Raw genomic sequence first — 23,199 nt, forward strand, 5'->3', positions numbered from 1 at the left:
CTCCTCTGTGTGTTCGTACCTCGATGCGTAGGCTCTGCATCTCCTCGCTCAGTGTGTTTCTCTCCTGCATCAGCTGGTTCTGTTTGGCCAGCAGCTCACACACCTGCTGGGCGCTGCTCTGACAGTGACGGTCCAACTGCTGCAGCCTGCAACACACACACACACACACACACACACAATATTGACTGAAAGAGTGTGAGAAGAACGTACCCTCCTGGCTAATATAAAACCAAATGTTGTAAATATTGAAAGAGAGCTGGATCCACAAAGAGCTTTTAATATCACCGGACTTTGTTTTGATCAAGCAATCAACAGTGTTTACAGGGATACGAGTGCGGTCTAAGTTTTTCACTGTGAGTGCACATAGGGATGATGCAGTAGCTGAAATGTATCAAAGGACTGGATGCTGGCTAGATGTTTATATAATGACGGATATTAAAAATTCCTCTTCCAGACAGTTTTTGAAAACTAAAGTACGTTAAAAAAAAAAATGCTGACTTGAGGCATCGAGTCGATAAGCTTGGTGTATTAAGAGCTAATTTATATACAGAAGAAGTTTAGTCCAGTAGGCCGCATTATCAACCTATTGATAATTAATGAGGAAGAGTCAACAAAAAACAAACAAAAAAAAAACACTCATCTTATGTGAAACTGGATAAAATCTTATCAAAACACTTATTCAGGGATACATTAGTGACACACTCGACCAAATATTTTTTATAAAATGAGTGACTAGTAACCAAAGTTACCAGTTCATGACTCAGCTGGTGTTTCTTATCAACAGAATCAGAGTAAAATAATTAATGAAGTTGCCGTGATGCCCGCAGGCCTCAAACTTTCGTTTTTATCTAACAGCAAACACCGTAACCTGACAGACAGCTCCCTAAAAGTGCAACCACACGTCAAGTCGACGCAGCCCGCAACTATTCTGATTGGTCTGTTCAGTACTGCTGATTCCTCCTGTGAATTTAGTACGCAGAAGTCTACATCAGGCCTTACAGGCGTGTCACATTTTCCACCTTGTGGATATGCTGCACTGCAGATGTCTGCAACTGTAAACACTCCTTTGCAGAGACATTACAAGTCAACAGCTCTGCCTGCGGTCTTCAGAGCGATATAGCAGGAATGAGTGCTCGTTATTAACGGAGTATAATCCCTGCATGAGAGACTGAGGGACACTGTGTGCTCACAGGGCAGCAGCTTGTCACTCATACAATCCTTCATCATTTTTGCTGACTTTAATGACTTTATAAGAAAATAAGCTTCACATGGCGTTCAGTAAGACTTCAAACTAGTGATGGCGCTCATATACTCCTCAGGACTGTGTTTTCTCAGGTCAAAGATCAAATGAGCCAACGGTAACTTTCCTTTACACTTCTAAACAAAGTGAGTTATAAAAGAAGTCGCCCCCTGTGGGACACTGAAAGAAGAAGAAAAATGCTGTGACTTCATTTTTAGATTTTCAGACCTATAAGATACATGCATCGTTCCTACTGCTTGCTTTTTCAGGACTTCCTACATAGAGAGTGTAGTAGTATATCACTATATCAAGATCATTACTATGGGCAACATACTGTCATACAGTTGTTTTTCTTAATTTAATGCTTTTTCACTCATAAATGATAATAATGAGAAAATTAACCCATAACTATAGATTGAGTTAGTGCAATAAAGTAAGATTTGATAACATGGGACAAAGTGATCAAAATACATGTTGACCATTCATTTGTTTTAGTCACTGTTTTCATCACTGCAGCGTACATTAGCATCTCTGGATATTACATCTATCTAACGAGATCATTCAAAAGTAATTAATCTTTAAAAATTACTCTGATTTTCTTGGTTATATCATCAGTCTGTCATCCTGTAGCTGTCAAAAACAGTCAGTCTGGTGAGAAAGTTGTGCGTGTGCGTGGGTGCCGTTCTGAAGTTTTGATCTTTACTACGACATCCCAATTAGTGTGTCCCTCCCTCTGACACAGCCGCTCCTGCAGACAATGAACTCTTTCACTGCACACTAGGATTAAACTCAGAGTGTGTGTGTGTGTGTGTTCCAGCTGGAGTTCAAGGATGTGTGAGAAATTGTGTGTGTCGAATGTGTGTTTGGGGGTGGTGGATGAATGTCTGTTGAGATATTTCCCACCAGCAGCCCATTATTTCACTCATTCATCCATCCATGCTCCCCTCAAATGCAGTGGTGAACTCATTCATTTACACACACACACAGAGAGATAATGAGAGCGATGTCACAGCACTGGAATGCACATTTACATATTTAACCAGCCATCTATAAAATTATACATATTTCTGTCTTCTATATGAGGAACTTTAGGATAATTTAGAGACTCTTGCACACATAAAACAATGCTTCAAAGTATTAAGTACAATTACTCGAGTACCACAACTTCAGATTACTCATGCTTTACTTATGTATTTTCATTTTTTTTTTTTTATTTACTTCTGCTAGATTTCAAAAGGAAATGTATCATTTAGTCTGATATGTCTATTAAATAAAAATAGCCACCAGTTAATCCTCTATAACATGATGAAATATTAAAGATTAAACCAGTTCTCAATGAATAAAACACTTTTGTGGGAGGATTTATTTATTGTTTTCGTTTCTCTCCTGTGTAGGAACCCGACCTTTAGATTACAAACCACAGACTAGCACCACCTCAAGGAGCATTAGAAGTTATATACTGCTCACATATTGATATGCAGCTAATAAAAAAGGAAAAAAAATGCCCTACATAAGAATAATCATAAATCCAGTATCTCAAATCCTTAGAATATTATTAAAGACCAGTATAAAAGAGATTTTAAATACAAAAATGTCCAAATTCCAAAAACTGTACACTTGTTTGGAGCACCTTTACCACGGTTTACTGCTTCAGTGTATGTGGCATGGAGACGATCAGCTTAAAGCACTGCTGAGTGTTCCAGATTGCTCTGACAGTGTCCTCCATCCTTATTTTTGGATGAGGTGTTCCTCTCCCTTTCTCATCTTCCTCTTGAAAACATCACATAGATTCCTTAAGACTTAAGAGTTCAGCCTGTATTATCAGTGTATGTTTGTATTGTGGTATTAAAACTTTATTTACTACTTAGAGGGAGACAGGAGGAAATATAAAATGGTTAATAAAGTTAAGAAAGTATCTGCTACACTTTTTGAATTTAAAAAACCAACATCGGTCTCTGCAGAGCTTCTCAGAGCTCATAAGCACCCTGTGAGGAATTTTAATTACTCTGATATGAATTATGAGCTAAAATTGTCACTGTTTCAACAAGTTCATTAGAAAGCAACGATGTGGAGGATACAGACAAGGAAGAGCGAAGAAGAGGAGGATGAAGAGGGTAGTGGCTCGGGGCAGAGAGAGACAGAGAGGGGGTAGCTGGGAGGGAGACAGATGCCCCTGCCCTGCTGGTCATGTTGGCAGTGGTAGTGCTGGCTGTGTGAGACAGACGGGGGAGGCGAACATCCCAACACTTCACACAGCTCTCCCCACCCACATGGTCCTCACTCCGCTCTGCAGGGTTTAATCCTTTTTTTTTTGCCTGTCCTTCTTCATCATCCCTACCTTCCCTCTTTGAGCCTCCTCCTTCTCCTCCATCCTGTCTCAGGGCCTGCTGAGTGGTTTATCCCAGACCTGGAGGCTCTGTCCAGTCCTGGAGGCTGAGGGCGATGACTCCCCTCCCTGCCTGGTGTTCCTCCAGCCGGCTGCCAAGCTGTCCTGACCAACCACCCCCTCACTCCCTCCTCCCACTCTGCTCTACCTCCTACGCCTTCACACAGCACCACAGCAGGACATCGCCACGTCACCCAACAACACAACAAACACACACACAGAAGCAGCCCCGCTGCGGTGAGCGAAGACACAAGGTACAAACACAACCAGTGCGGGGATGTCGGCCACACACACACACAGCAGAGCACCTAAAGGTCAGAAACAGAGCCTGTTGTTCTGAAGCTGTAAATGTTTGATGAGGGAAGTGTTGGGAATGTGTCGACCGAAGGCCTTTAGCTCCACACCACTAAACTAATCTGAGTCACGCTGAAAAAATGCCAGTCCTTATCCATTCATGCCCTCTGATATCGATGTAGATGCACCACTCCGAAAATCAAAGAGAATTTACGGGAGATCTTGTGGCGATGACTTGGCCCGCTTTGAAATCCACTCTGAAATCCACTCTATAATCCAACAGGGGTTTTACACTTTGTCTGCTAGTGGAGAAAAATGTGACACTGGAGTGAAAATGTATTCATTCATTGATTAAAGCTGGGAGGATATTTCTATGAAATGATCCACAACTTGTTCACAGAGGACATCCTACAACGGTAAACAAAACAAAACCTGACATATCTTAAAAGTCTCATTTTATACCAACTTTAACTTAAACTTTATTACCCAAAATAAAATATTTCTAGTCCTACAGAGAGTTCTGTTGTTTGCATTCAGAAGTTTAACTTAATCAAATTTCTTTTTTCCACGCACAAACCACTACTCTTTAAAATCTGTATCTGAAAACTATCCCTCTTCAAAATGTTGATATTCTTTCAAATGTGAGTCTAAATCATTTAAATCCTCTCTTTAAATAAACATTGTGAAATGACAACATACTAAATGTTTAAACTGAGAAAATGTCTTTCTTTTTTAAAGAATGTGTGCTCTCTTTGAGTTTGATCCCTGTGACGTGTTGGAAAAAGACTGGAAACGTTATTTAATTGGGAAAAAAAGTGGGGAAAAAACACCTGTTGGAATATCTTTAAAGTAATTAGGTTAATTAAGATAAGATAACCTTTATTAGTCCCACACGTGGGAAATTTGTTTTGTCACAGCAGGAAGTGGACAGTGCAAAAGTTATGAGGCAAAAATTAGGATACAATAAGAATAAATACAGTACACAACTGTACAGAATAGAATAAAAATAAAATACTATATACAGTAGAATAAAATAAAATAAATATACAATAAGATAAAAATAGAATACAAATACAAATGCTATATACAACTGAGTAAAAATACAACGATGAAACGATGAACGATGAATTGAAAACAGGTTTAGTAGCAAGGCTGGCCTACAAAGCACATGCACTTGGAGACTCTATCTTATAAAAAGAATGTAAAAAGTCCGGATGGAGAGGGGAGTCACCATGTTTAAGGTGTAAGGTTTATCTAAAACGATAAAAAAAAAATTGGGGGTGTATTACTAAAAGAGTCAGAGATTCTGGAGCAGAATGGGACGAAGTAGGGAGGAGGCCAAACATCAGGCCTCCAGATAGCGCTGCATTTGACAGCCGTGCAGTGGAAATCCCTGCATCGACTCAGGGACGCTTCTAAAAACAAGTCTAAATTAGCATACACTCACCACCTACTTTAATAGTCCTACCTGCTGACGCAAGTATTACATTAGCCAATCACATGACAGCAACTCATTGCATTTAGGCATGTAGACGTGGTCAAGACAACTGCTGAAGTTTAAATCGAGCATCAGAACAGCTAATCTTCTGGGATTTTTTCTTACAAAACCATCTCGACGAGAGGGATCATCCAACATATCAGCACAGAGATCAAAAACCAGCATCAGCGATTGAATGTGAGATGTGTATCGACATCTTGTTCAGGAAAGCTTTCTTATTTCAGCAAGATAACCACACGTATTACAGCAGAGCAGCTTTGCAGTAAAAGAGTCCAGGTGAAAGGAAAATGACCTCCCTGTAGTCCTGAACTGATCCCGGCTGAACTTTTAACTACAGGAACTAATCGTCTCAACTCCCACACACATGCAGAGTGTTTCTGAAAGAAGAGGTGATGCAACACAGCGGTCAACATATATATGTTTTTATTGCGTTGCTACCCTTGAATTCAAAATGAGCTTTTACGTGTTGCATTTTCGTTACTTTCAGTTTAAAACAGGCTTTAAATAGTTACATTACATTTTACACTTCCACAAAAGTAACTTTGTAGCTGTTTTTTGTCAACACACTGATCACCCATTCCTAAAGCATAACTGGGTCACTCTGGAGTTAATATATCCAAAACACAATTATTCTGAACAACATGGCAACAGCTGTACAAAATATAAAATGCCAGCAGGCTTCTACACAACCCCCTGACGTGACGGTAAGTGAGCTAAGCAGGCAGCCAGTAAATCAGTCGGCCAGGTCGTGGCTCGAGATGTTTAAACCGGCTATAGGTTGTAAGCTGAAGGTTTATGTAATGCAGTAAGTGAAGGATTTGACCCCAGCACAGACACAAACAACCACAGATGCAGTTTGTCTGCCCTCAGAGACGCCAACCTCTGACCTTACACAACACACTTTCTCTAATCCACTTCACCTCACCTTGAAACCCCGCCTCCTAGGGGGGATGTGTGTATATGCGTGTGTGTGTGTGTGATTAAGGTAGCGCTCCTTCCAGCAGCTAAAGCAGCAAATCCAATAACTGGTCTCTATCGACTGGCACACTCATTAATTAGGGCTTAAAACGGCTTAATGCTCAGGCACTGCCCTACACTGAACACCCCCCCAAACACACACACGCACACACACACACACACACACACACACACTGCTGGCTTGCTGGCTCAGTTCTGCACACTGCTTGGAATGGGTTTGGTTAGAAGGAAGCTTGGATTCACTGACCGACTGATGGGAGGACAGATAAACGGATGTTTGGGTGAAGGGGATCTGCAGCCGGTGAAAAACGAGGGCTGACAGTTTGTGGTGTCAGGTGAGGTGTCGGACTGAGCGGTGGTGGAGGCGAAGAGAAACCGAGGCTCCAAGCTCCAACCGTCACCATCCCCTGCTGCCTGCTGATGGCCGGGCTGGCAGCTCAGTGACCGGGGTTAGAGAAGGAGAAGCTTCCCCGCTGACCTGGTAAAAGGACACCACCTGCTGGATCCAGCGCTTCACTGACACACACACACAACGCACACATCTACACTGAAATAATTCCCCTAAAATACCTGAAAAGAGCTTCCAGAGCAGTCCTGGTACTAAGTGTGTATTCTGCTGTCCAGCAGACATGACAGAAGCAAGTTTTGCTGGGAGGCAGTTTGCAGTAATTTCCCCTGACAGCCCAATAATCAAACTCTGCTCACAATCTGCACCTCGAACCACAGCACTCTCTATTGACTGCTGCTAGTAAGGAGATTAATTACAACACACAAACACAGACACAGCTACCTCTCTCTGGTATACATCAGTCGTAGCCCACAGCTAGTGTCTAAACTCTGTTGTGTGTGTACGTGTTTGTCTGTGTTTGCATATTTATTTACAGGTGGGAGCATATGTCCTAAAGGCATGGTCCAAAGGGAAAGTGCTAACGTCACGTTAGAAAAACAGAGACACTGTAATAGATACAGAAGATCTGGAAGCGGCGTTCAGGTCTGTCACTCAGCAGCCCCTTATGAATGTGTGTGTTCCTATCACTAAACAAATCAGCCAGTGGAGCGTGCCACTTTAAGAAAATATTTATCGCACAGTGCATAGATTATCAAAATTACTTGAAAACAAACCACAGAGTAAGCTGACGCTATCCTGCATAAACTGAGTTGTGAGATCAGGTATTTTACTTTTTTTTTTTTAATAAGAGTAAAAAAAAGGAAAATCTGTCAGCGATGGCGAACGTGGGCTGTAATTAAAGAGTACATTTCAAAAATCTGCAAACCAGAGAGATAAAAACACATGCTCAAACATCACAAAAAACTAAAGAATTGGACTCAATGTTGCAAAAAATTAAATCTAAAGACAATGAAAGATCTCTGAACCTACGTGTGTGTGTGTGTGTGTCTGTGTGTAGCAGGCAGGGAGCCTAGGGGGGTGAAGAACGCAGGCAGACGGCCTTGGTTTGCCTGGTTACAACAACACTGCCAGGGGCATGAAGGCTGCAGCTGCCACACACACACAAACACACACGTACAACACAAAACCATATTTCGCCCAACCCCAGGCTTGCCCACCATCACCACCCTCACACCCCAGCGCTCCAGCTAAATCTTGGCTGGCACAAAACCGCACTCGAGAATATGTGCGTGTGCCTGAAGGCCATGCCCCTCGTCCTCTTCCACCAACCTGTCATGCCAGTTGTTGCTCTCGCTAACATGTGCATTTGACATGGGAACGCGATCGCTGACGCTGCAGGGTTTTGATCGGGTGCATTCCCGATGATTGATGCATTCCCTCACTGTCTTTTGATTTTCTTTGCTTTTTGTTTACGGCCACCTGGCAATTTCCAGAGACTTTATTCTGTAAAGGCACAGCGGATTTCACATGTGAGCGTCACGCTTGAAAGACACGCTAAGTCAGTCTTCATTTCCAGATCCACGACACAGAAGATCACTATCCCCTGAATAAACAGATAAAGAAATTACATATACTGAATATTAAAGAAGTATATTGTTTATGAGCAATTTCTAAAGCAGGATATAGTTGATATTTTTCTGTAATTTAGAACTGAAGAAATCCTAACAATCAAATCATTTGCAAAATCCTCTAAGATCCAGTAATCTTTAAATATGTACATTCTAACTGGAGCGGCTTTGGTGCACCGCATTTCTGTCAAACAGAGGAAAATAGAAATTGTGAAGACAGAAATGGCGATTAAACAAATGTCGGGTGAATTGGCATCTAATCATCAAACTAAAAAAAATATCATCTGTGAAGCAGCCTCTGTTAAAACTGCTCTTTTCCCCCATTAGTTTCCAGCTCACAGCTGTTCCCCTGCAGTGCTGAGCACAGTGTGAAGATCAGGAGGGGAAGAAAAAAAAAAGTGCCTTAGATGTTACTAGTCCGCCAGATGTTCCATGAACAGTCACATGAAAGTTGCAACTCATCTGTCGCAGTCCTGCAAAACCAATATTCAGCACTTATTAAGGGAACAACATACACGAGGCAGCGATCCTATAGCTGTTCAGTTTTAATTCCTTTTACTTTGAGCACTGCACTGTGTACACATTTATATTCATGCACGCTGAATAACAGCGTGAATATAATAACCTAAAGTCTGTCAGGCCAGCTTCTTCTTCTAAGAGCACGGCATGAAGTGAAAAATACTTTTCAGCATGTGATCATCAACATTAAATAATACTATACTTTTCTTAAAAATGTTTCTTTTTTGTTGATTGATTTTTTTAATTTGGCTTCTCTTGTGTTTGTTACTACAAAGTCATGTTAACTAATCATGCTTTTATTGTGAAATCTTTATTTAACAGGTGCAAGAAAATGAGTTTTATTAACATTTTTGTTTGAAAAAAATAAAAGATCAGCATGCTTAAACCTTTATATGAGATTTAAAAACACTAAAACAGCATTTATATTATTACTGGTTTGTTTTTTTTAATTTTCAAATACAATTACTTGATATTACTGCTACATTTACATTGCATGCTGTGGTACTTTACAGTTTTTAGCTTTACATTAAAGTGAACATAAAGTTGAGAGTAAAAGAAATTAAACATCATGTCTGCTTCTTGCGCTGATTGCAACAAAAACCATAAATATCCAGCTTACTTAAGTATTAAGTTATTATCAGTAAAATAAAATTTGAAAAGTGCTGTGCAAAAAATCTTAATTGCAGATTCTAAAGTGGGGCTAGTATTAGGCCGTCAGCTGTGCTGTACCCAATAAAACATCTGTAACAGACACAAACTTGGCAAATCTGTTTGTCTTTTTTCGTCTTAAGACCTTCCAGTGCCATCACCTTCCATATGATGTAATTTCATATTTTTAATATCAATTATTTTCCTTGATCATTTCAGGTGCTTTTTCTTTCATTCCCGTAAAGCGTCCCAGACAGCAGTTCACCAGCGTAAAATGAAAGGCTCCTGGCCAGTATTTATAATTAAAAATAAAATCTGGAAAGAGTTTAGGAAGGGATGTTAGAAATATATTCACGATCTGACGAAGCTGTAAACAGCTCTGAACGGGCACAGAAGTCGTCTCTGCTTTCATTTCTGCATTAACAGAGGTGTCGGTGCTGCTGCAGGCTGGGAAATCATCTATTTAACGTCAGAGTTGTTTGCTGCCGTGAGGCCTCCTGACTGTTTTAAGCCGTGTGTTTGAGCTTTTGCTTTGCTGGCATTAAAGTGTTTCTGCTGATGTTACTTTTAACATTTTTTCTAAAGAAGGGGCAGGTGCTTCTGCTCGAGTTTTCTACTTGTAGTTTTATGAAGTAGTGTTAGAGTCACTGACTGGGGCTTGAGATGTGACGCTTTGCACAGTTAACGCTCCAGCTTGCAAGCCTCTGGCTACAGCCTGACATCTGAGCTGCAAATCTGTGCGTCTGTGTGTGCGTGTGTGTGTGACAGAGCTGTAAAGCCACCGTTTGACAATGCTCTTTCAGCAGGCCGCCCTGCAGTCGCTCCCGGCTACGGGAGCCAGCTGGGCCATGCGGAGACAGAAACGATGAGAAAAGAAGAAGAGGAAGATGAAGGAGGAGGGAGACGACTGATCAGCGCCATCCAGAGGTAAGAACGCAAGTATGAGTGAGGAACGAAATGGAGGTAGTGTCTTAAAACGGTTAATACTTCCTCATGTTTGCTTTTGTAAAAATTTGAAATATAAATGAAATATTTGAAATGTTTGGAAAGTAGCTGCTAACAAACCACATTCTGACTACCCAACTACCTACCTGTGATCAGTGCTTTATGATAAAAACCTGAAAGGCAAGGGGCTGCTGTTATGTGAAAAATAAAAATCCATTTTTAAAAAAATCTGTGAAAAAACAGCTATGTGTGATCAGTAAAAAAAAAGAAAAAAAAGAAACGCATGTGAAATGTAAGGAGGTGATGTTAATATTAGCGCTCTGTGGAAGATGAATACGAGGCGTTAACGACGCTGAACCTCACACTGGGCCTTCTTTGTCTTTATCCTCACTTTCTCCACATCTCACTCTTTTTATCGTCCCCCTGTTTCTCTGTACCTCTTAGATCACACACATAGTGGCAACTCATCACACACAGATGCACGCACACACAAATATCTGTGTGTGTGCGTGTGCGTGTGTGTACGCGCGAAGACACAGATGAGACAAATGAAAGCTGTCCTGTTTTCTTCTGCCCAGCCTCTGCCAACTTCATTTGCAAATGAAAAGTTTTGCGAGGAGCGTCCTTTTGCTTCTGGGGCGGCATGGCAGCACACTGTGTGTTTGGGAGCGGGGGGATGAGGAGAGACGAGGGTTTGACAGAGGGTGTGTGTATGTGTGTGGCATGAGCCCAGATGAAGCAGCCCTCGCCTGAGGCTCGCTGTCCGCCCGCGGTAGCAGCAAGCCTGTTCCTTCTTCCCTGGCCCGCCGCGACCATTTGTTCCATTAACCAATCTCCTGGAGCCTCTGGTGCAAACGCACACACTCATACACACGCATGCACTCACACACACACATCCACAGGCATACATACTTCAACAACTGCTTGCACAGCTCATGCCACACATGGCCCTCCATCCTCCGCTCCATCCCTCCCTCCCTCTTCTGCTCTCCTCCAGACGCAAGCACCATCTTTCTCCGTGGAGGCCATATGGCCCAGTGAAGCCTGTGGATCTACAGACACATCTGCGTATATGTTGCTACTCTTCTTAAAGGGCTGCACAGTGAGCTGCGCTCGTACACCTCTACAGCACTCGCGCACCGAGGCCTGACAAACACACTCCGCTGTCACGATGCGTGGTTAAGCAAGCGTTGGTGTTGTGCTGGTCCGTCGTACATGTGTGCGAGAGTCTATGTGCGTGACCTAAGTGTGTGCATGCGTAGTGATAATTGGTAAAACAGCCTGCCAACAGCTGTGGGGTGAGAAAAGGTTGCGTGGTGTTTAGTACGGAAAGCAGAGGGGAGGAGGAGAAGAGAGGAGAGGAGAAAAGTTGGAGCAAGAAAGGAAAGTAAAGTGAAAAGAGATAAGAAGAAGAGAAGGGGGGGAGGTAAGAGGAGACGGAGGGCAGAAGAGCCACAGCTGAAAAAATAATTAACATGAATAGAAAACTGGAGAAGTTACAGTTTAAAGTCACATTTCCCAACCAACATTACTCTGTTAGAAAAAGGTTATTTCATATATAGAGAGATCGACAGATATGTTTTCCTTTTTCTTGTTAAAGCTGCATTAGAAGAGAAATTTCCAACTAAAATGGACTAAAGTGGATTAAAGTTTCAGGGCCAGCTGTACATGTACTCATGCAGCGTTTTAAGATTTTAATAATATCTTTGCTTTAAAAGAAATGCTCGTTTTTATTTATGTATTGATTTAAAATATTTTGGAATAACTAAGAAATGCATGATTTGCACTGAGAGTTTAACGTTTCTATTAACTAATTCATCTGCACTGCAAAATGTTCACTTTTGTCACAATTATAGCAAAATCTAAAACCATATTAATCCAACCAAAACATCTTTTTTTCTTCCGTTTATGCTTGTATTAAGTTGTTTTCACATAATGCAAACTCACAAACATCACCTGCCCACTGACAAATGATCGGCTGTCATGAGTTAATAAAGGCTGATTTCTTGTTTGTATTTTTGAGACACAAAAGCATCTGAAAATGATCAAATACCTTAGTACAAATGTTAAATAAAAAATAAAAAAAATAAATAAAATTTTAACCTAAAATCCCAAACTACATTAAACACTAAACTTAATCAAAATGTTTTTAAAAAAGGCTGATAATAATGATAATAATCGCAGAGCCTTTAAATTTGCATCTATGCATCTTCTCTAACTCGCTGCTGTCCTGCTCCATCTCTCCACCCTCCGCTCCATTCCTTCATTTCCAAGCAGAAAAAAAGAAAAAGAAGAAAGGAAAAAAAGCAACAACACAGAAATAGTAAAATAAATAATTAAATGGTGCAGCAAAACATTGTGTGCTAAAACCCCTGTGTAGTTTGGCAATCAGCTTGCCCATGTAAAAATAAATCAAGCTGATTTTCCAAATGTTTTGTGCGTGGTGCGCTGTTGCCGCTCTTCGCAGCACAGATTGCAGGCCGATGGAGAGGCTGTGGGGAGGGGCGGGGCGCTGGATATTGAACCCACTTACACCAGCTTGTTAACACGTACACCTTAACCCCCGAGCGGCACGGCGGGGCGCCCACCGAACACTCGGGGCCTGTGGGGACCAGCGAACATACACCCGACATATAGACGTGCAAGCACACCGAAGATCACGACAACAAGTACAAGAAAAGAACCGATGACGTACTGGCTTAAACGCGCACAAACAAAACTGCATGCACACACACTCGGAAGCCACATCTCAAAGTTCGCGCCTGTCGCTAAACTTCCCAAACTCCAACAAATATTATTCTCTTATACTCTTGTGATATATATTCTATAATGTTTACCTCAAAAAGAAGCACATATAGAGATAAAAAACAAGTTTTAGCAGCATTGTGTATCATAAATGTTAATCACACCTCTCTACCTCATCTCTATGTTGCACCTTTTTTTTTTTTTAAAAAGCAGCTAAATTCCAAAACTACTCGTCAAACCCGTATAAACGCACTCTCAAACAAACACACCTTCTACCGGCTGAAAAATAAAAACGCGGTCAGCCGGCTTAACAGTCGCTCCTGAAGTGACCTCTTGTAGAACTGAACTTGAGAGATTTTTAAATATCAGGAGGATTCATCAACAAACTAAGTGTCAAAGCAGAAAATAAAACTCAGTAAATGCCAAGAGTGATTATCGTGGTTCAGTTGGGAGAAGAGAGAAGTTAGGTGCCAACTTCCCAGCCAATCCACTTTTGGCAGCCACATTCCTGCTCTGCTAAACCTCCTGAGAACATGCAATAGCAACCAACACACACACGCACGCACACATACACAAAATACCGCAGCAACATATGCACAGAAACGTACAGAATATTCATACTTCACACTCCTTGTCAACTTAAATAGCTTTTCTTTCTCTAAACCACACAAAGAGTCACACAGAACCAGGAGACAGCTGTGACTTGGTAAACTTTGTTTTTTTGGCAGCGTGTGACTATCGACAGGTTAACACCGGTGGGAGGTAGACAATATGTAGTGTCATGGATGGAGCAGGAGAAAAGGGTGAGCGTGATTGCAAGTGTGTGTGTGTTAAGAGGAAAAGTGGGGGGCACTGGGGTAGAGATCCTGCAGAGTGGGGCAACAACACCCACACACCCTCTCCCACATTGGCAGAGCCAGGCTGTATGCCAGGCGCCCCGTGGAGACACACGCCAACTGGGCTCCGCACTTAAGGAGGAAGAGACCCCCGCATCATGCATACACATGTACAGATACTGTAGCATAAACCAAAGATGGAGGCACTTTTAGCTGCAGCTTTCATAAGTAAAGAAACCCAACAAATCTTCATATTTAGGACGTTTGAGTAATTTTTATGCATTTTCACCCAAAATACAAATACTCAACTATTACACTATCAGATTTATTTTCTCTTAACAGACTCCTCAGTTCATCAGCTCACTCTGATCAGCTTCGCTCTTTTCTTAAAATGCACACTGCCATGTTTTTCTTTGACTTGAAGACTATTTATGGTTTCTAAATTCCTCCAAATCTCACTTTACTGTTCACTGCAGTGTAATTAAGAGTCTTATTAGAGTGTGACAAGTGCACGGGAGCATCGTGTGTCAGCTCCCGCTGACAAGAGATCAACTTACCGCTGCTTATTATAGGTTTTAGTCACTGCCGAGACGCACAACTTCTCATGAATTACCCACTTGTTAACTTCATAACTCATCTGAGCCACAGAGGTGTGAAGAAGCACAGCTGTAAACGAGCAATTTGATAAACGAGTACCTAACGTCCTCGTTTTAAGACTTTTTTCCCTTTAACATGTGTCCATTATCTGTGTTGAGCTGTGAGAACAGTCGCAACCGCGTAGTTATACCGCTATAACTACTTTACTTTCCTCCTGTCTGTTATGTAAGAGAAAAGTTTCTGATCAGAAACTCTTGGTGTGTGCAGCCTCAGTACAGACAGCAGGAGAATAAAGCGCTGACACAAAAAACACTATGTCAACAAAAAATTAAAACAATTCTTATATAAAAATAAACATCAGATGTGCAGAAGATTCACTGGTGAGGGGACAGAATGTGAAGAAAACTGTGCTTCTTTTTTTAAAAGGCTCGCTGCCATCGCTGTAGAAATGTAAAGAAATTAACATTTAAACACTCCGAGAGCAGGAGTGATTTCTATGTAATGTCACTGATGTTTACGGGACTCTTTCAATCAGATAAAATTCTTGACGGGGAGTTTACAAGACCAATAAACAAATTAAACAACCCCAAAAAGATGTCAGAAGATGTTTTGCCCTCTGCTGCACGGACAGTATGTGTAGCTGTGTAGTTATGTGTGTTATGCGCCCACCTGTCCTTCATGCGCTGGTGCATGCGACCGTGCTGGACACACTGTTCTTCCATATCCGAGCAGCGAGCTCTCAGATTCTTCACCGTTTCCTCCAAGTGTTGTTTCTCCAATGCCAGCTGTTCCAGCTCACTTCTGCACACACACACACATACACAGCTGCTATATTCACACTACCAACATACGAAGCATTATACAACCAACAAACTGAATTCATCATCCACTTTTTTTTCTTTAATATACGACTTTTTAGTAAAGTATATCTGCGTAGTCCCAGAGAATGAAACAGCAGAGATAGCAGCAGAGTCTTTGTCAGTGTGTGCACACATCTTACGAGAACGTATGTGTCATCAAATAAATGGCAGCGAGGTAGCTCAGTGGTTAGCATTGTTGCCTCACAACAGAGCTCACACACCTGAGTACTTTTCTCTGGTGTCCAAAAACAGGCTAGGTTCATGATGCCTATGTTGATCCAGGAAATAGAAGTCTCAAAAGGCAAAACAACAAATAAATAGTGACTTCATTTACTCTTCGGCTAATTTGGCAAACATGCCTGTTTTAAGATCACCATTTTCCACTCTGCCTACCTAACATCAACAGTAGAGGTAACAGCAGGAAATGCAGGGATAAAAATAGAGGTAACGGGCTGCATGTCCAGACGTAGTAAGTGTCACTTTCACAACATTACATTGGCCAATCTGCAGCAGCACACTTGATAAAAGGTGCAGAGTCAGCAGGACTACAAAAAACAGATGATCATTTTTCTTTTTCATCTTCCTGCAACTGTCTCACTGTAACCTCACTTAGCCCGAGTGAGGCCGTCCAGCAGGACTTTAACCGCTACGTTGGGCTTAGACTCCAGGAACTCAAACAGCCCGAGGCACCAAACACACCACCAGGCTGCTGCTAAACTACATAACGCACACATCCAGAAGATGTACACAATGAGCCTTCAGGCCAGTGTGTCTGCATGACTCTGTACCTATAAAAACTCTATACGTGTACCTGGTACTCACGTCCTTCCAAACAAACAAAATACACAGTGTACTTTGGTGTGTGTGTTGTCTGCATGTGTCCTGTGGTTGGTGAGGCCAGTGCGGTCTGGCAGGGCCAGATTGGAGGCTGTCATGTGACTAATGTGCAGCACAGCTCCAACAGCTGACAGGACACTGAGCCCAGGGTCACTGTCATACACACACACCCAGAAGACAATCACACACACAGACACACACGCATTCAGCCCAGATGGAGAGCTGGGCAGGCCTGCTGTGACTACTGTAGCATCAGGTTAACAAGAAAACAGGTCAGACTGGAAAGCAGTATGTAGTATGTTGACGTGCTCTGTTCAAACAGCCTGGATAGATGATGCTTTGTGAAATGATGACATGGATGTCCAGCAGATAGAGGGAATAAACAACAGAGTGGCAGAGCAAACAACTGTTTCATGGAGAGAGAAAAAAGCCACTGAGCTAGGAAGCAAACGGCAAATTAAAAAGAAAAAAAAATCAAGGCATAACTGAGCGAATAAATGTTCAAACACAGAGGAAACACTCACCTGCTTTTTTCAGCCAACTCTTCCAGCTTGGTCCCCAGGTTGCAGCACTCCTCCTTCAGCCTCCCAATGAGGGAATTCTGGGAACTCAGGAGACCATGCAACTCTCCAACTGTAATAAATTATGGGAAAGCTGGCAGTCACTTTAGGTTTAACCACCACAGGTGGCGTTCCTCCAGAACAGGTGAAAGTCCTCACCTACCTAACCTTCTCTTTAAAAATTAAATGTTATTTATTTTGGATGCAAACATAGTTTAATGCCATCAGTGATTCTGTAGCTGACTGGCTTTAATGATGATATCAACACGTGCCAGCTAAACACAGAGAAGAATTAGACACCTTTTTCTGAATGATAAATTACACATAGGTTATAGAGATACAGATGTGTATTCAGGTCCTTTCAAAATAAATCTCCAATCTGACCAAAACAAAACTGAGCCTAACTAGACCATTTCCAATCTAATACTTAAACACAACTGAATAAGTTGCTCTGACAGTGTAGCAGCTGTTGTTTACCTAACAGCGGTTACACTCCCTTTAATTAACTGCTGCTATATGTAAAAAGGACAATCTCAGTAACAAGGACATGAAGGTTACATTTTTAAGCTGTGGAGCCAAATCAAAAAAATTGACAGCATAATAAATGTTTTGTGCGTATGCAGGTTTTAAACACAAGGAACAGCGAGAGGCTTAATTTGAAGATTGTATCTGTCAGTTTCACCTCTGAGAATATAAAATACTAAAGGTCAAAAAAAAGATTTGGGCGACTATTTTTCACAGGTGAGGACGATATCTTAATGTCATAATCATTAAGATATCATCCAAGTATGTTTTTACTATAATGCCACAGCTCATAAAACTGAACATGAGGAGAACATGAAGAGAGTAAAGCATCCATCCTTCAGTGGAATAAATTCAAGTACACCTGCATGCCCGCCTCAATATTATTGATATAATTAACAGACAGTGATCTGATTCCCAATCTGGAGAAATTATTGAAAGACATTTACAGAACCCTATAAAAGGCCTCCATATTTTGGAAAACCCTGAGATGCCCCTTTTATTCTAAGTTGATAAAATTAGCAGTTTTGCATGCTCATGTCATTAAAAGTACAAAGGAAAACATAAAGAAGATTAAATAAGTAAAAAAAAATGTGGGTCAGGGCTAGGGCTGTTCGATATAACGATATATATCGGATGACGATATAAAAACGCCTATCGTTTCATTTTATGCTATCGTTTGTTTCGTGGTGTCGCAAAATAAACTGTTTACAGCAATATTTTTTCATCGTTCTGATGGTCACTGTAGTGGCTATATTAATTTCATAAAGTTCTCTCTTTCTCTTATATTTAATATAACCACACTACTGACGGACAAGCGCCTGTTTTATGCGTTGTGGTTAGCAACAACGACGGTAACACAATCCCGTGTCCGCTTGTTTACGTTCCACATAAACCTTTCACAATAAAGCTCAAGTTCCTGTTGAGACTTTTCAAAATAAACTGAATCACGTGAAAGAGCAGATTATTTACGGACGAGAATTAAAAAAGAGCCGCCAGGTGCTAAAAAATAAACCTTAGACTCAAACGTTGGAACAGGCTTTTCCCCGCAGCACGCCGTGTAATAAATACTCACAAAGAAAACGGCGGCCTTTACAACTTATGTCTAAAAATGTATAGTTTCATGCATCGGTTAAAACACTCGACTTCAGGTACATGACGCGCAGCTGGAAACACTTCCCGCAAGTTGAGCTGCCCGAGATTCACAGAATTTACAGAAAATGTTACATTTTTGTGATTTATATCGTTATCGGACGACAGAATTCTTATATCGGGATATGAGATTTTGTTCATATCGCACAGCCCTAGTCAGGGCCAATAATATAAACAAAAAAAGATTCGAAGTGAGCTGTACTAAAGGACTCTGCACTAGAGGATGGTCACTGTGACTTGTAAACTGGAGTCATCATGTGAGATCTCATCATGTTTTAGAAAGAAAAATCAATGTTTAAATGGTGTGTCTATGTGTGCTACTTGGTTTCTGTGCAGAATAAAAATTACACCGTGACTGACTAAATAAAATACAATAAACAAAACATATGTTGGTATGAAAAGTTAGTGAAAAGACATTTCCCAACTTCTGTGGGCACATAAAAAACCCCAAGTGGCCTCACGTCAGAGGATAACATCTACCTTATGGACAGCACAGAACAATGAAACTAAAGTCACATATAGATACATATGTCTCTTTGAATCTGCAAAAAATGCTTTAGTCAACAATCCTATTAAAATAAAAACTGTTCAATCGACACAAATAAATGTACAGGGGAAAAAAGCAGCCATGCACAGAAGAGATAATTTAAATATAAAGTGAGAAGGGTAAAACAAGGTGGAGAAAAAGAGCAGATAGTTGTTTGAAAGCGCTTTCTTTCTCCTTTCCACCCTTCCTGCCACCTCCTCATCCGCTCATGGGGGCCTCTTTCTGAACAATCCAACACGGGGCTTTCATCGTTCCTTTGAAATGGTCCACGTTCAGCTCTCCAGCATATGTCTGCTCTTTTAAAATAACAATGGCTGCCGGTTGGATTGAGGGAATGATCCACCTGCTCCGGCATTCTGTTACAGTCGACCAAAAACCAAAAAACACCAAGGACTCGCAGTCTTTGAAAAGTAACTCAGACTTTTTTCCTTTTCATACAGCAAATATTGTGGAGAAAATAAAGATCTCTGCAGACAGAAACTGGACTCTCCCCTTTAGACATCTTTGCTCTCTCCGAGCTACAGATTAGCTATTAAAACGGAAAGTTATACAAGTCTTGATTGGGAGAAATTTAAAGGGTAATGCTTAGGATGATGAGCACCTCATCCATTGACCGTGACTCCAAAGGAACCTCTAACCTATTTTATTCCACTGTCCACAGCCGCCTTCTTCAAATCACTACCACAGACAATGTAAGTCGAGCAGAAATTGGATGCTACTGAGCATTAAACTATTAAACTAAACTACACAAACTCACAGCCGTGCACACACACATACACTCTACAAAGTTTGGTCAGTGCTGGAAAAGTTGTATGAAGAATGCTAATTAGCTGAACAGGCTTTGAATGCGTCTGGCCATGCGTAGGCCAAAAAGAACCCTGGGACACAGAAACACAGCAGAACTGGCACTGGAAACAAACAGAGGAAAAATGAGGGAGGGAGGGATGGAGGGAAGAAGCGTGGCAGGGAGGGAGGGACAGAGAGAAACAAATATCTGATATCATCTAGAGGCTGCTCTGTACACATTTACTCAAAAAAGAAACATGAAAAAAAATTCAGAAAAAAGAAAAAAGGTGGGAGGGAGCGGAGAAGAAGTGAGAGAGGGGGGGAACGGATGGATGGAAGGACAAACGGATGGACAGAGAGGCGGGATTTGGAGAGCAAGAAAGCTAATTATCCAGCTCGTCTGTTGAGTTGCACAGGGAGAGGAAGTGATGCGAGCTACTAAAGGACGTCCACCCCTCTATCCCCTCCCCATCCACAGTTTCCTGCTGTGCTCTGATGTCAGCTCTCTTTAGACAACATGTGTGCTGTCGACACGCGCCAGCAAAAAAAACTCTTTGTTTACCCCCCCACCTCCACCGCCACCACCCCTCCCTCCCTCTATACCCTCCATCTTTGTTCTGCGTACCAGCAGGCTCCCGGGTTGTTGAAGGGAACCACAGGTAAATAAAAAGATAGGGGAAGGGAGGGAGGGGAGGGAGAGTAGCTGAGGGTGGGTGGTGGGTTATAGGGGGGGGATATCCAGATGGTGCAACAGATGTGCTAGCAGCAGCAGCTCTGCTGTGCAGACAGACAGGGAGCTCTGAGCTGGGTCTCCCTGCTCTGCTCCCATCACCTTCCCTCTGCTCTGCCCCTCTTCTCTCTATTCTCCTCTTAAGGCTTCTGTTTGGCTCTTTCTGCTCTGTTCTGTACTTCTGAGGTCACTTCAGCCATGTTTTGTACAGTTCAGATGAATTGCTCTCCTCTCTGTGCCGTCATGGCGGGGACGAGGGGGCACAGAAAGAAGAAAGACACCCTTCAACTGGATGATGCAAGTTCAAGACCTTGTTTGAAGAAAGATCCACCATGCTGAATCGCCCTTGAGGAGGAGAGTGAAAATCATCCAGCTCAATGGATGTGAATGTGTAGCTGACCCTGGTCATCTCTGCCGTTTTGCCTCTTGTTGTTCTGGATATTTGACTCTAATTGCTCTGTCCCATTCAGTCCTGCTGCGTTCTGTAGTCTTGTTTGTCTCGACCGTACAACGACCTCTCCTCTGTGTTAGAACTGACGTGCCTGTGTACTGCAGGGTACTGCAGTAAACCTAGCTGCGATGCAAATCGGAGAACAGACGGCTGCGTAGCCATGTACAGTTTCACAAGTGTGTGCAGGCCTTCGCTGAAAACTTTTTAAACGATGAACCTGCTCTATCAGCATCCACAAACTCGGATTTCTTCATTCACATGTTGTACATATAACATTTAAAGATTCATTAGATCCTGACACTGTCTTTTCTTTTCGGTCTCCTTACTCTGAAGCATAAAACAGAATAAGAAACATTACAAGATTCCTTCTGCTAATATTTTTTTTAAATGTTTTAAAAATTATAAATACGAATTGCATTAAAAAAAAACTATTGTAAAACAGTTTGTTGTAAGCTTTATAATGTTCAATGGTTTTTACATTACAATATAAATTGCTTTAAGAAGCTTTATCATGCTTTGCTCGTCCAAGTTTTCCAGAAAGCATTTAAACTGCGGCATCGAGCTGTGGTGCAGTCTTACGACAGCATGACTCTGAATGACAGGTTCTGTGGTGACTAAAATGCCGATGGGGAAGAAAGGAGGGCCTTTTCTTTTGAAGAACTGACCTGTCCTGATGTGAGCCAAAAATGGCTGATTAAGTCAGAGAGGTGAAAAGAGGACATTGTGACCTACGCCACAAGTCAAAAGCATGAAGACAAACCCGTTGTCACTGCTGTGGATTGAAGCACTGACCTCTCTGCAGGTGTTCGGCTTCTGCTTGCTGCAGCATCACAGTTAGCTCTCGCTCCCTTTCCCGAGCTGAAAGAGTCACAGATGCCATTTCCTCTTCGTGAGCCCGGTCTGCACCCTCTCTGTCCTGTCTGAGGAGAAAAACCAAGAAGTTAAAGAAAAAAAAAAAAAAGAAGAATCAGTGAAAGAAAATGTGTTTTCACTATTTCTACACACTTTCTAGTTTCTGGCACATCATATAAAAGTGCACTGCAAAAAATACACGCACAGCGGCCCATTGGTAGAACCCTAAAGACTAGATGACAGTGTTCTGATTCCTCCATAGCTGCTGTGTACACATGCACAGCATCGCATGTGAAAAGGAAAATAATGTGAAAAGTCTCCACAGCCACTCGCTGACATTCTGTGGCATCTTACTCATCACACTCTGCGGGTGATGGTGCATGAAAAAGGTTTCACTCTGAAGCATTTCAAGCACAATCTTTGTTTTTAGGTAGGAATTTGTGTTTTGTGGCTAAAAACTGCAGAAATAATGGGTCTAATGTTTTACTCCTGCAACATAATGCAGAAGACAATTTGTACACTTAGATCAAGTTCAAGTCTGTGCATTAACAGACATGTCAATCAGTGCATTTAAGTGGCTTCTGGTTACTAAGGAGATTAGTTTGTTGACACACTGAGAAACAAATTTCTTGCGTGCAATCTGCTCTGGAAGGAGTACGTTAAATAACTGCACTCAAACTGAGATGTGGAAACTAGGCGTTAAGTTAAATGTCAGATCATCTTCATTACTGTTGATGTTTCAGACTTCCCAGGCGTCCAGTAACAAATGCACAAAGGCTTACAATGTAATCGGGGTCATTTATCAAGTGAATCCCAGCAACCTGACAAGAATCCACCAGGTCGTATCTGCAGTCGTTTCTATAAAAAGAAAACGTTATGTGTCTGTATTTATGTGTGTGTGTGTGAATGATGTCAGACAGGCTTTTTGCTAAAACCAAGGTGAGAGAGGGAGCAGGAGGAGAGCACATACTGTACAACATGAGAAAGAAAGGAAGGGCAGACAGGACGATGACAGAAAAGACTTGGAGGGGGTCGAAGGGTAAATGTGTCAGGCCACTGTCAGCTTAGAGACCCCTGAGTGATACAGCAGCTGTCTCATTCACACAACACTCGAATAAACTGCCATCCCGCACATTTTGATACAAGGTAAATCACTGTGATATATGCTACACTAATGCTGAGGACACACAACAGTGAGTCAGCTGATCTGTCATCTCTGTAAGTACGTGAAGGAGTCAA

The 23,199-nt window shown here is 41.8% G+C and overlaps 1 protein-coding gene across 4 annotated transcripts in view; it reads right to left on the minus strand.

The window, feature by feature from the left end:
• The window catches only part of sdccag8 (SHH signaling and ciliogenesis regulator sdccag8), a 62,260-nt gene that overhangs the window by 1,411 nt on the left and 37,650 nt on the right, over positions 1-23,199 (minus strand). For 3 of the 4 annotated variants that reach the window (XM_084947760.1, XM_084947757.1, XM_084947759.1), the window contains exons 14-17: positions 21,901-22,028; positions 16,885-16,993; positions 15,333-15,464; positions 20-146 (exon numbers count right to left, since the gene is read on the minus strand). In XM_084947760.1, coding sequence (XP_084803886.1) covers positions 20-146; positions 15,333-15,464; positions 16,885-16,993; positions 21,901-22,028 — 496 coding nt within the window. Of the gene's footprint in view, positions 1-19; positions 147-15,332; positions 15,465-16,884; positions 16,994-21,900; positions 22,029-23,199 lie in introns of those variants that run through there. The other variant, XM_084947761.1, reaches the window with a different exon arrangement.

The sequence above is a fragment of the Perissodus microlepis genome, chromosome 13 (assembly GCF_051167445.1).
Source record: "Perissodus microlepis isolate ML-2025 ecotype Zambia chromosome 13, ASM5116744v1, whole genome shotgun sequence".
Classification (NCBI taxonomy): Eukaryota; Metazoa; Chordata; class Actinopteri; order Cichliformes; family Cichlidae; genus Perissodus; species Perissodus microlepis.